At 37.8% G+C, this 14,735-nt stretch overlaps 1 protein-coding gene across 2 annotated transcripts in view; it reads right to left on the reverse strand.

Annotated features, from left to right (window-relative positions):
• Nucleotides 1–14,735, reverse strand: part of LOC126778116 (protein Skeletor, isoforms B/C) — a 47,860-nt gene that overhangs the window by 17,606 nt on the left and 15,519 nt on the right. For both annotated transcript variants that reach the window (XM_050501509.1, XM_050501510.1), the window contains exons 2-3: nt 5,879–6,110; nt 421–532 (exon numbers count right to left, since the gene is read on the reverse strand). In XM_050501509.1, the coding sequence (XP_050357466.1) occupies nt 421–532; nt 5,879–6,110 (344 nt within the window). The remainder of the gene's footprint in view (nt 1–420; nt 533–5,878; nt 6,111–14,735) is intronic.

Here is a 14,735-nt window from a genome sequence, read left to right on the forward strand (position 1 = left end):
CGCCAAGTAATATTTGCAGTGATTCTATTATACATAAGATTTAAACAAAATTATAAGTAAAAAGTAAAGTAACAGCCGATAAATATCCCACTGCTTGGCTAAGAACCCTCTCCTTTTTATGAAGGTTTTGCGCTTGCTCCATCACGCTGCTCAAATGCGCATTGGTGGATATGTGGCAGATTTTCACCCGCCACATGCAGACTTCTTTATAATATTTTCCTTTACCGCCGAGCACGAGATGAATTAACGCAAATTAAGCAAATGAAAATTCTGTGGTGCTTGCCCGTGTTTGATCTATGAGTCATCATTGTGTGTATACGTATAATATATTCTATTTTTTTAAGCGTATGCATAAGAAAGGGTTAGCAATATTATAGCAATGTATGTGCGTGTTACCATAAAAACAATACAAATAGTTACCGTGAATCTGCGACACCAAACGCTTATCCATTTGATGTCTCGTAGTCTCTTTCCAGCCGGTAGCCGGAGCAGGATATCGGAGTTCGTATGTGCTGATAGCACCGGCGGGTCCCTGTAGAAAGTAATACTATGAATGTCACATCCCAGTCCAATAATAATATTAAAAATGCAAACGTGAGTTTTATTTTTTATGCTTTCAAGTCTCAACAACTAAACTGATCATCATTAAACTTTGCGTAAAGTGTACACTGTGTCAGGTGTACAAAAACATAGGGTTCCTGACACGTAAACCCATTACACACGTGGAAGAAAATGCGAGTAAGATAAGTAAAGAAAATAGGAACAAAACTCATACCCGCAACATGAAAATTCTGGGTAAATTAAGTTAAGGAAATAAACGATCAATAAATAATAATTAGTTTTTTGTTTTACCCATAACAGGCCAGCGTTTGACCGTTACTTGCCTGATGTTAAGCATCAACACGGTCTAGGATGTAGCACGCTCGCCTAGAAGAAACCTGTTTACTCTGGATTTGAAGACAAGGATAGAAAAAATCAACTGTATTTAATTTTTACCAGGGTAAGTTTCAGGGTTAGTGAATTTTTTTTTCTATAACTTTCTTGAGCTTTTAAAACCCTCCCTTAAAGTATTGGCAACACGAATTGAAATGTATAATAGTAAATATTGGTTCAAACTTAACTTGTTTGCCAGTACTAACAGAGTTACACCAAACAGGTTTCATTCAAATATTGTGATCGACGTAATTGGCATATTTATCTATGAATAATCATCTAATATTAGTTAATTAATGTTGTCAGTACGTTGCTAACTCTCTAGAATATATTGCCGAAAATTGCCTTAACATTATAATACAAATTAATAACATTAAATAACAACAATGTATATAATATATATTTAAAAGCCGAGATGGCCTAGTGGTTAGAACGCGTGAATCTTAACCGATGATCGTGGGTTCAAACCCGGGCAAGCACCACTGAATTTTCATGTGCTTAATTTGTGTTTATAATTCATCTCGTGCTTAACGGTGAAGGAAAACATCGTGAGGAAACCTGCATGTGTCTAATTTCATTGAAATAATGCCACATGTGTATTCTACCAACCCGCATTGGAGCAGCGTGGTGGAATAAGCTCCAAACCTTCTCCTCAAAAGGGAGAGGAGGCCTTAGCCCAGCAGTGGGACATTAACAGGCTGTTACTGTATATAATATTCATTATCAAATTTTGGTAAACAAGAAATAAAGACAAGACTCTATGTTTAGTTGGATTTTGAGGTATAGACAACAGCCTCTTGTAATGTTTTTTTTAATTTTCTAGTAGAAAGTTCTTGTTATGGGTCTTACAGTTACAGACTATGTATGTATATAATAATGCTATGTATTGCCTTTAGAAGGACGCCCCTGTGTAAGAAAGCATGCACAATTGTTTTAAATTTTCTTGCATATCTCGAATGTATATAATAATACATTATTATGGAACTTATTTCATTATAAACACTACTATTTACCAATAATCTGATTAAGTTTATATACATATCGAACTAGCAGTTTTTTGTGCATATACGAATAAAATAATAAATTATGCAATTCAAATATCAAATGAGAAGAAGTTGTCTAGAAAGGGGTACCATATTTCTTAAACTGCTAGGGTCTATGGGCGAAAGTGACCACTTACCATTAGGTGGTAACTTACTCCTTAAAACTAGTTAAAGACTAGAATTCTAGGTGGTATGGCTTTGTGCAAGCCCGCCTGAAGTTACCAACCAATCAACAGATATTCTACCGCCAACCTACTTAGTATTGTTGCGTTCCGGTTTAAAGGATGAGTGAGCCAGTGTAACTACAGGCACAAGGGAAATAACATCTTCGTTTTCAAAGTTGGTGGCGCATTGGCGATATAAAGAATGGTTAATGCTTCTTACTCGCGAATGTCTATGGGCGGTGGTGACCACTTAACATAAGGTGGCTTATTTGCCTGTCCGCCTACCTATAACATAAAAAAGACGTTTCGAATCTATAACCAGAATATATGCTAAGATATTTGTAAAGTAAAAAGTAAATGAGTACATATTTAAACCATGTTAGCAGTTAGTGGGACGCCTACCCAGCGCAAACATATTTTGTATGGAAATAGGACGCGTATATTGCGATATCTTGAGATCATTAAAAAGTTCCTTTCGATTCTAGAACATGACGGAGGAAACCATTATTCAATTGAATTGTGAAACTGTATTTTATTTGTTTGACAACTTCATTAGTGTGAAGATGATGGAATGATTTCATTTTAATGAATATTGAGGACGATAAATTCCAATTTTAAAATTCTGTTAGTGCACGTGATTTGATGATGATGAGATAAAACATATAACTTGGGCAGTATGCAACAACAACGCAGATCTTCCGTGACTTCTGTGAGTTAAAAATATTATATGGAACCAAATTATGTTTATCACTATTACTAATTATTTACAGGTGGGAGGGGTTTGTGCAGCTCGTCTGGGTAGGTACCACCCACTAACAGCAGTACTCGGTATTGTTGTGTTCCGGTTTGAAAGGTGATTGAGCCAGTGTAATTACAGGCACACGGGACATAACATCTTAGCTCCTATTGGTGGCGCATTGGTGATGTAAGCGATGGTTAACATTTCTTACAATGCAAATGTCTATGGGCGTTGGTGACCACTTACCACAAGGTGGCTTATATGCTCGTCCGCCTACCTATACTATAAAAGAATTAATAAACGTATGTTTGATGTACTCGTTACATGTGTGTATTGTGTTTATATACATGATAGATTCAATAAGTTGTTATATAAAGTGTTAGTACGTATACAGGCACATTTGAATAAATAATATTCAGATTTTGTACATATGGCATAAAGAAAGGTTATCTGTAAATAATTACCCCGAAAAATTATATAGTAACCATTGATAAATGGAGCGATAAAATACATAATTAAATACCATCAACGATTATCAATGTATCTTTTTATACCGATTTTCTCTATATAAAACGTTAGGTGAAAATTTTGTAACGTACCATTATTTGAATTATACTTTTAATATGTATTGTATACACTATATACTTTATTTGACTGCCTCGTTGGTCTATTGGCTTGATGTAAGGCCGCAGACCCCGAGGTCCTGGGTTCAATTCTCAGGTCAGGCCAATAAAAGTTTAAGTTTTTCTGTCAGAAAATTGTTAATAGCAGCCCGGAGTCTGGAAGTTGGAAGTGTGTACACTCCTTTGTCTTGGAAAGCACGTAAAGCCGTTGGTCCTGCGCCTGAACTTTTTCCGGTCCAGAGTGCACCTATGTTTGTGCACACGCTTGTGCACTATAATATCTCCTGCGTAGTTGGCTAATCTCTCTTGAGATTGGCCACCGTGGCCGAAATTGGTTTGGAGGACGTTATTATTATTATACTTTATTTGATATTATATTAAAATTAAATCTAACACGAGTTCAATATATAGACGAGAAATACCTACAAAAAAGTCAGTAGTCACATTTTTCCAGGTAATAAAACACAATTAATTTTATATAACTTGTCATTAAATTAACAAATACTAGCTAGGTATTTTATTAATAATAAAAATCCTTGCATTACTAATTGTGGTACAGTGCTGTAATATTTGTTTCTACATCTCGGTTATTATAAAATTAAAAAATGATGAAAAAATCGTTTAGGCTGTGTGTTCTAATGTGAAGCCGAGATGGCCCTGTGGTAAGAACGCGTGAATCTTAACCGATGATCGTGGGTTCAAGCCCGGGCAAGCACCACTGAATTTTCATGTGCTTAATTTGTGATTATAATTCATCTCGTGCTTTACGGTGAAGGAAAACATCGTGAGGAAACCTGCATGTGTCTAATTTCACTGAAATTCTGTCACATGTGAATTCTACCAACCCGCATTGGAGTAGCGTGGTGGAATAAGCTCCAAACCTTCTCCTCAAAAAGAGGAGAGGAGGCCTTTAGCCCAGCAGTGGGACATTCACAGGCTGTTACTGTGTGTTCTAAATTTCAATTTCTCTAACGACTTTTTATATGAATTAAAACAGCATCGACCATTAAAAAATTATATAAATTTTAAGTTTGGACTTTTAATTTTTTTTTGTCATGAAAATGAAAAATATGAAGAAAATGTTACCCTACTGATAAGGAATAACAGACTTCACGCTGAGAGTATTTTCTCTACGTCACTGTCTAATTTAACTTTAGTAAAAGCTTAATTTTTTTTCGACTTACACCTGCGCGCCTTTTGTCTTAATCGCGTCACATATACTTACATAATATATGCTTTATTGAATAATAATAAATATCCTGGGACATAATTCACACACGGTCATTTGATCCCAAACAAAGCAGAGCTTGTACTATGGAAACCAGACAACTTATATACTACATATACTACTTTTTCTTTTGTAAATACATACTTATATTGATAATTACACCCAGACTCAGGAAAAGCAGACATGTTCGTGCACACAAATGTCTGTCCTACTATCCTATATCTAGTCCTATATCCTACTGCAAGTATCTACCAACCACGCCAACCAGCCCGTCAGAATTTGAATGTATATACAAAGTGGTCACGAAGTCAGAACCTGTATATTTTTCAACAACACATAAGGTAAGTTAATTACCTATATTAATAAATACGTATCTTTATAGCGCGTAGAGCTTTGAGCTAAATCTAGTATAATAAATATTATACAGTAATTTATATATAATAAATAAATAAACGTGAATAAATATCGTTTGTCATGCGACGATGACACGAAAATTGTAAAACGCTAATGGACTTTGCTGAAATTAAAGTTAGATTACTTTTATAGCGATTGAAGTCGACTATTCATACTAATATTATAAATGTGAAAGTGAGTTTGTTCGTTACGCCTTCGCGACCTCACTACTGAACTGATTAATATAAAGTAATAATAATAATGTCCTCCAGACCGATTTCGGCCACGGCGGCCAATTTCAAGAGAGAATAGCCAATTACGCAGGAGATATTATAGCGCACGAATGTGTGCGCAAACACAGGTGCAATCGCTATTCCTTAACTCTCATAATGTGATGGGACGGAAATCCGACACGACAGGAAATATTCCAGGCGCAGGACCAACGGCTTTAAGTGCTTTCCGAGATGCGGAAGTGTATTCCAACTTCCAGACTCCGAGCTGCTACTGAGAATTTTCGTCAGAAAAACTCAATAGATTTTAATTGGCCCGACCTGGGAATTGAACCCAGGACCTCCGGTTCTGTGGCCTTACATCTAGCTACTAGACCAACAAGGCAGTTATTATTTATATTTATATAAATATGTCACATAAAACGTGAATACAGAAAAAGGCCTTAGGGTCCTTAACATCTGTCCTCTCCTCGGTAAACGCGGGTGAAGCTGCGCGTTGAAATGATTATTTAATGTGATACTGACCGGCTTGCATAGTCCTCCGGATATGGTACAAGCGTGCCCTCAGGTGATGGCTGTGGCGTATCGCCAACCCAGAAGTACGCGTCGGGTCCAGTTCCATCGTACGCAAATCCTCGGACGAATACCGTACTTTCGTCCACAGCGTACACAGTACCCCGTATTCCATGTGCGTACTGGGTAAGCCGGCCAATTACACGGCCGTAGTACGGCTCGGGTCGCCTAGATGCGGATAAACCTGTGGACAAAGAAATATAAATTAGTAGACACTGATTCTATAAAATTAAGCAATATAATAATACCCGCAAGTCAGCCTAGGTTGATGTTTGTCTTCCGAAATTTTGCGTAGGTCTAAGAAGTCTAAGGTCTAAGAAGAAGTATAAATAGGTACTAAATGTTATTGTTTCAATCATTATTCAAATATAAAAACGAGAACTTCACGTTAAATACAAATTCAAAATCGGTGTTCCCAATATATATAACGATATGTAAACATCGCTCAAATTGCTTACGCTAATACTTTTCTTTTCCTCATTAATCTCACTCGAAAAGAATAAAAATAAGAGCAACTTCAACATCATAAGTTATCTTAAACTAAATTTAAACGTGCGTAAAAGCATTAACAAACACATTTGGAGATCAGAAGAGCTATTCTTCAAGTTCCTAAATCACCTCAGGACCAGATAAATCTCAAAAAGTGATGTTATACTAGTAAGCGATATTTACTATAATAGTTATTACATTTTAAGGATACACGTTTCAAAATAGCGTATCACCGTAAATCGGTTGTCACATTTCACAAGTAGACTACTATAAATGAGTTCTAACAGCATGCTTGATACGCAGATAATTAAATAGCAAAGGAGTCGTGTCACAGAAGAATTCATCGTAATATTATGATTCTTTGACTAATCCGAAAGCTGTTAAGATTTATCTTCTAAAAGGAAACGGTAACCTGATCACTTGAGACTTGAAGGGATGATGTTTCACAAGTATTTCGTTACGAAACAGAATTAGAACGAATGAGCTAAGACACCCACACAAGTGGATTTAACAAAAGATTCGAAACATCGCTCAGTATTCACGTGATTAATTTGTGCTTATAAACTCATCTGTATTCGTATTGTAAAGTAAAGGTAAATCTCATGAAAAACCTTGTGTGTGTTTATTTATAATTTAAGAACCTGATAGTAAGTGGTTGCCCATCGCCAAAAGACATTGACGCAGTAAATAATATTAACTATCCCTAACATCGTCAATGCGCCACCTACTTTGGGAACTTTGGGATGTTTTGTATATATGTACTAGCTTATTTACCCTTTAAGTGATGGGCTTGCCCTACCACCAAGTACATATAACAGGTGAAATTCTCTCACATGTCTATCAAAATGCAAAGAAATTAGTGAAATAAGCTTGGCGTTTAACAAGATACAATGCCTGTTACACAATAAAAGAATTACACAAAATACCTAATTAGCCCTGTAATACACATCACCAATACAAGTTACTTCAATAAATTAACTTATACAAATTATATAACCTGTATTCTTACACTTTCATACACAATATTATTTCCGAGTAATCATAAAAATCTAATCCAACGAAAGTGATGATCGTTTAGGCGTTCACATTATGATTACGACGGCGTATTTATCTAATAACCCCGCCGGAACCCTCCCCCATTAAGGGATATTTTGATTGACATGCTTCGCCCCCGAGATTGTGCGACGCTGGGGTGATCATAGGGTTGCTATTCGCAAAAAATCCAATAAATTTTTTTGTTTAACTTTTTTTTGTCTAAGGAGAATATAGATTTTTATGTAGGTATGTTGTGTATTACTGAAAAAAAAATATACAAATACAATTTAAAGGGATCAATTGAATGTAGGTAAAGATTGGGGTTACAGAACCAAAATAATCCAAATTTGAAATCAAAATACTCATTCTCTATGTCACGAAATGAAGGTCTCCTGCAAACTTCATCTTTCTATGTCTTATAGCTTAGCCTAGAGCCTGTAAGTTGTTATTGCTTTCTAACTCCCAAAGCAAAAAGAGGGTTGTTATAAGCTTAATGTGTATCTGTTCGTCTAATTTTGATTTATTTGGGAAAGGTAATATACTTGAGTGTTCTGAGCTATGATTAAAGAAAATCTGTTCAAATGTTTGAAGATCTTCAGCTCTTTTCTAGTCCTTGAATTCCTTCAAGCAGTTTCAGCAACTTCTACTTTGTTTGATTGATCAACCATAGCCTCTCTCTGAGTCTGAATCTGGGCCTCACTAGCTCTCGCGTTGGACTTGTAGCTCTCGACAACTGTGCAATCATCTGCGTACCCATGGATACTGGGCATCAGCAGATCATTGATGTGCAGCAGAAATAGTGTAGCCGACAGCACTGATCCCTGGGGAACACCGGCATTTATAGCCATTTAATCCGACGAGTGGCCATCAACCACCACTCGCAACGATCGGTTCCTCAGGAAGTCTGAAATCCACGCACAAAGGCTGGCAGGCAAACCATATGCAGGAAGCTTGCTGATAAGGCCATCATGCTAAACCGTTTCAAATGCCTTCGAGACATCCAAAGAAAGATATCAAAAGATTATTGGAATTCTTTCAGAAAATAGGTTCTATATATACTTTAAAAGATTTTTTTGCGTCGTTTTTTTTAAGATTTTTTTTAAAATATATGACTACTACAACATACGAACATTTCTTTCTAATTTTATTTTATTGATAGCACGTCAAGCAAGAGATGAATTATAAACACAAATTAAGCACATAAAAATTCAGTGGTTGGTCGGGTTTGAACCCACGATCATCGGTTAAGATTCATCATCCGCCATCTCAGCTTTTTATTTTTACTTCTGTCGTAGTTAATTAAGCGAACCTTTAAAGCGTTTTAATATAAAGTGATGTTTAAGAATAAACATCTTAACAGTTGGTGTCTTATTGCACTTCTAATCTTCACTTCAAGGTCTTGCAGCTGTAGTCCTTGATGTTAGTTGAGATATTAAGTTAGTAAGGATTTATTTAAAAAAATAATACATAGAAGCCGATTTGCTATTGAGCGTATCCATTGGGTTATATATAATATATAAAGGTGTGAATTGTATAACATAGATACATACATAGCGAAAGGTTAATCTGTACAATTATCCATACGAGTTAAAAAGATTATAATATACTTTATTCATACGTAAATATAGTAATAAAAGCAACACTGAGATTTCTTGTGCTTAATTTGTGTTTTTTGTAATTCATCTCGTGCTCGGTTGTAGAATAAACTCAAAACCAAATCAAGTATTTTATATTCAAGAGTATCACCGACAAGAACCTTAGCACTTACTCTTTTCTACCGTTTTAATTATTTAACTGTTTTTAATAAATATAATATTTTTCGATGTCAGTGGCTCAACCCTACGCGACCCTCGCTGGCGCGCCCCTCGCTCCCGACACATAGCCTTAATACAGTTTTGTCTTGGCATTTCGATACTCATTTGTTTCTTAGACAGGGAGTATGTCACACGGATGTTGGGGAAACTCGCTAAACTATCGCTTAACGTGACGTAGCTTACAATGTTTTTAACATAACATGTGACGTCACGTTTGATTAATTTCATTTCACTGATTCCAATATAGATTCCAAAAATCTGATATCAAATACAATTTAAATCGTTAACTGTTTTAATTCTAATTATATAGATTCAAAATTAGAATATAAATATGAAATTAACGATTTTTAATACTGGCTATTACTTAGAACTCCAAATTTAAATTCATTTTATAATATGGGTATGTTATTTTTTGAAGAAATAACTTGTTAATTTGTTTTCCCGCCGTTCAATATTTCTTTGTTGTCGCTGTTTTTGTAAGCATGGAAAAATCGATAGTGCGCGTTATATCGATTACGAAAATTGTGTTCTGTTGTGGTTCCAACGCAGCATAGACACTACGCAATATCAACGACTTAGATGGACAGTGAACGCACAATGCGTTTTTGGTATGATCGCATCCGTTCTGGAATTTTCGATTTCAACAATGATGTCATAGGGGACCAACTGGAAAGGAAACCAACTGAAAGCAGATTCATCTCAAACCACGTCGGCATTAATAGCATATTTATTTATTTATATATTAGGAAGTCAATTTTTAAGTTTTTAAGTTATATATTAAGAAATTCATTTTCTTATTGCGTATATAAAAATAGTGTTATAAAATATATACCAATTATAAGATTTTGTTTATTCTATATTTTTGATTTAGTTTAAAAAAATACTTAAAACATGTGACATGAAACAAAAGCCCACCAGCCACCATTAAAAAGCGATTATAATATTTTTTTATATAGTATAGCGGACTAGCAAATGGACCACCTCCTAAGGGGTCACGAACGCCCATAGACATTGGCATTGTAAAAAATGTTAACCAACGCTTCATCGACTAAGATGTTACGTCCCTGGTGCCTGTAATTACACTGACTCACTCACCAATTAAACCGGAATACAACAATACCAAGCATTGCTGCTTTGCCTATTAATGTCTGATGAGTGGGTGGTACCTACCCAGATAAGCTTGCACAAAGCCCTACCATCAGTAAAACCTAAAACATATTTCATGTTAGAAATATTAAAATAAATATTATTTGCAGTTACATTTGCAAATTTTTTTGGTTATCTAGAAGAGGAAAATTGAGGAGAGTCATTTTTTTTTATATGCGCCGGGATGGCAAATGACTTTACTCCACCTGATGGTAAGTGGTAGTAGAGTCCAAACGCGACGACGGCCAGTACAGTCGGGAAGAATGTTCTGTACTAGCCGTCACCGCCTTGCCGGCCTGCAAGATGCCTCTTCACGCCTCGTTTGAAGGAACCCGGGTTGTAAGAGGAGGGAACACGTGAGATGGTAAGGAATTCCATTTTTTGGTAGTGCGACAAAGAAAGGAGTTGCCAAATTTCTTTGTGCGCGATGGAATTGATGTCACAGTTAGGTGACATCGAGAACCAGCTCGCGTGGACTTAAGAAGGAAGGGGGAAGCAGGAATTAGAGAGAATAATTCCTCAGAGCACTCGCCGTGATACAGTTGATAGAAAGCGCTCAGTGCTGCTATCTCGCGACGCAATTGTAAAGGTTCAAGGGTGTTTGTGACCTTTACGTCGCCAATAATGGGTACTGCACGTCGCTGCAACCGGTCCAAGGCCTCCAGTAGGTACTTAGCGGAGCCATCCCAAAGGTGCGAGCAATATTCAACGCAAGACCGTACCTGTGTTTTGTATAACAGGCACAGTTGTTGTGGCGTGAAAAAACGCCGCACCTTGTTCAGAACTCCGAGTTTCCCTATCCCTATTCGAGATGTAATCCCTTGGACTAAGGTCGCAGCGAACGTCCATCCCCAGCATGGCGATTTTGCTTTGTATCATCAGCGGTGTGCCACAGAGGGAGGGAAGAGGGGAAAATGGTGACTTTTTCGCTATGAGAGCACATACCTGTCTTTTCTTGGCATTAAACTCAACAAGATTATCAGAACCCCATTTGGCGATGAGCTCTAACGTCCTATCGAGTTCTATGATAACATTCTCCCGCCGCCGTCCGTGGTATCCACCATGCACTATACTATCGTCTGCATAGCAATGTATGTTCCCAAGAGAGAGCATATGTCATTGATATGAGCCCCTAGGATGCGAAATAAGGTCATGACCAATCTGTACAATGCGCTGTGCATCCGCTCTCGTGTATGCCTTCGTACAGGACTTGGAATTTTTATTGTAGTTTGCTTTCAGATCTCATCAGCAACAGCAGCGGCAGTAGCTGTCGGGTCATTCCTACTGAAGCAACGTTCCTTCCAAGGGACTGACGCATAGTAATCGCGCATACCGTCCCAATCTGCCGACTTATAGTGCCAAACGCGACGTTTGCATACCGCTGATGGCGGCAGCTTAGCCTGTGGCACTTTGGTAGATATAGGGCCGCGATCCGAAGAACCAAGTGGAGCTTGAACCACAACCTGATATTCCACCGGGTGAGTCAGCAGAAGATCCAGTAGAGAAGGCGCTTGCCCATCAATGTCTGGGATCCTGGTGGGCTGATCAACCAGTTGGGTCAAGTCGTGTGTGAGAGCAAAAGCATGAGCATTAAAATCCCCCAAAAACACCAATTCCGCGTTAGGAAACTGCTCTTGCGCAGCATCTGCCACCTGACTAAGATGGTCGAATAATCGGCTTGTCTCAAAGTCACCATTGTGGGATCTGTAGAGGCACACGTAGACTCGACTCTGACGAACCAGGTCCACACGTACCACCAACATGGAGAAGGAGGGGTCCTCCAAGCAGCGCAATCGGTGACAACAAATATCCGCCCTGACGAAGAAGCATACTCCGGCTTTCGCTTTAAAAGATTCTTCAAGCATGTAGCCGGGATAGTTAAGGTAGCTGGTGTCGGCAGGGCGGAGTATTTGCGTCTCCGTGAGAAACAACATTGCTGGCCGTGCTGTCTCGAGATGGTGGTGGACAGCGTTGAGATTAGCGTGGAGTCCTCGGATGTTAGAGAACTCGACCTCAAACAGCGTGGGTATGGTGGGGGTGTGCACCGCAGAACGACCGTTATTTCTTAGTTGCGCTACCATTTCAAATGTTGCTAAAAATAAGGAAAAGAGACGTGAAGCGAGTGACGTATTGCCACGATAGGGGTGGGCAAAGTATGGAGGCGTGTTTCCCCAAATGGTTGCCAAAAGGGAAAATATACTGATCCGCCGGACGGAAGGGCCCCCGAACCCCCTCGGAAGTGGCCGCCGGGACCCCACCTTCCAGTCACCAACCGGTACAACGGTCCACCCCGAGATTATGCGTGGCCTGGTGGGGCAGCCTCGCGAGCTGATTAGGCACGCTCGGGCCCCTGTACTATGCCACGGGCGGCCAGCGTAACAGCCGTTTCTTCAGGTCTCCCTGTCCGGCAGGTCAATACAGTTTCCCCCGGCATTGGTTCAACAGCCGTCTCCACTGGACCAACACCCATCGCGGCAATACTCGCTCGGGCACTGGCTGTACGCTGGCTGACCTCGAAACGCGGCTGCATGCCACTTCACGAGTTTTTCACTATGCGTACGGTGGTAACAAGCCAGGCGGATGTTAGCATCCTACCACCAGATGAGCAGATGGTCGCTCAGATATCCCTTAGTCGCCTCTTACGACACCCATGGGAAAGAGAGGGGCAGCGAAATGTATTCTTTCTCCGTCACTGCACGGATAATTGGAATAAGATATAAGATTTTATGTCTCATGTTCCTGGATTAACAGGGAAATATCTTTAAACACATTGGCAAAAGATGATGATGTTATGAATGTCAATTCGTTGCCATCAATTATAGTATAATTGTTCAAGCATTGTGTATGTAATTAGACATAATCAGACCGCGGATTTTATTTTTATGTATTGTGTTGTACTAAGCCAGGTTGTACTCCCACGGCCTCTCCATTCCGGGTCGAGGGCGGTCATTGCAGGTGTTAAAATCCCACGTAACTCAGGTCCCTGATATCTTCCAAAGATATCTGTAAAATGCCTCTGACTCAAAGAATAATACAATCTGTTCTGATCATCAATAAAGTTGCTTACACCAAAGTTTTTTTTTATCAATAATTTTCTCAAACACGAAGTCAAGATGCTCGGCGAAGTCACGTGAATGTCAAGTATGCTTTTGTGGGTCGTAAAATATTTTGTGCCCGAATAAAAGACACGGCATAAAATAAGAGCTGACGTAAAACGGCTGAAGGTCCTCACACTTGACGATTCACTTTATTCGGTTGTAACTGCGAAACTGACGCGGGCCCGCGTATCTTACGACGTATAAAAACGTCGTAAGTTCTTAAATGGGGTACGAATTTGTCTTACAATAATAACCGAAAACTGGATAATTTTCTATCTTTAGGTTTAATCCTTTTATTGAGATTAGATTTAGATTATTCAAGTCTGCTTTTAAGACTACTTAGGGCTATAAGCCCTTTTATCGTAATTTTATAAGAATATATTAAATATAAAGCTACCACCAATTCGGAATGTAGATTTCACAGAGCAAGGAACTCAGTAGATACTCCTTTCCGTCAATTAAATTACATAATAGTGTTAGTAAAATGAAATAAAATTTAAGGTTTCAGTTTGACTTACATTCTTTTTCGAATAAAGTCTGATGTTTCGGAAGCTGGATGGATCATGTGGCATAAGAACTTTTATTATTTATTTGGTATATGGTGTTTTTAATAAATAAATATTAAGCCGTTACATTTGTAATATTTTTTTAAATATACGGTCACCGAAACAACATTTGGTTATGCTATGTAACATAAATATATATAATATAATATTATTGTTGTTACATGCTATGTAACAACAATAATTTGAAATGCATTTATAACTCTTGAATAACAAATATGATTGAAGTTCATATAAAATAAAGACTATATTTTTATCGATGGCAACATTCGAATGTTGCGATGTACATATATAATTTCTAATCGAATTTCCTCATTTCGAATTAGTATTCAGCCTTCGTCGGACGCTTATTTCGTTGTGCCGAAGTCACGTATCTCCCTATCAAAACGCCAAATGGAATTTGATGAAATTTCGTAAATAAATTTACTTATGATTATAAGTTTTAAATAACATTACTAAATCACTATAATTTTCCGATTATAATTAATTGAAATGGTGACATAAATATTTAGTTTGTTTATCAACGTTCGAAGCTATTTATATTTAAAATACCAATTTAATCCCGCTAGTGGGTTGAGATTTTCGTAATCCCGTTTGGTATAAAACCACAAACTTGTAAGTTAATCAAATAAAGGAAAATAAACACTGTTATAAAACAATAGAT

Source organism: Nymphalis io, chromosome 25, assembly GCF_905147045.1.
Source record: "Nymphalis io chromosome 25, ilAglIoxx1.1, whole genome shotgun sequence".
NCBI classification, from domain to species: domain Eukaryota; kingdom Metazoa; phylum Arthropoda; class Insecta; order Lepidoptera; family Nymphalidae; genus Nymphalis; species Nymphalis io.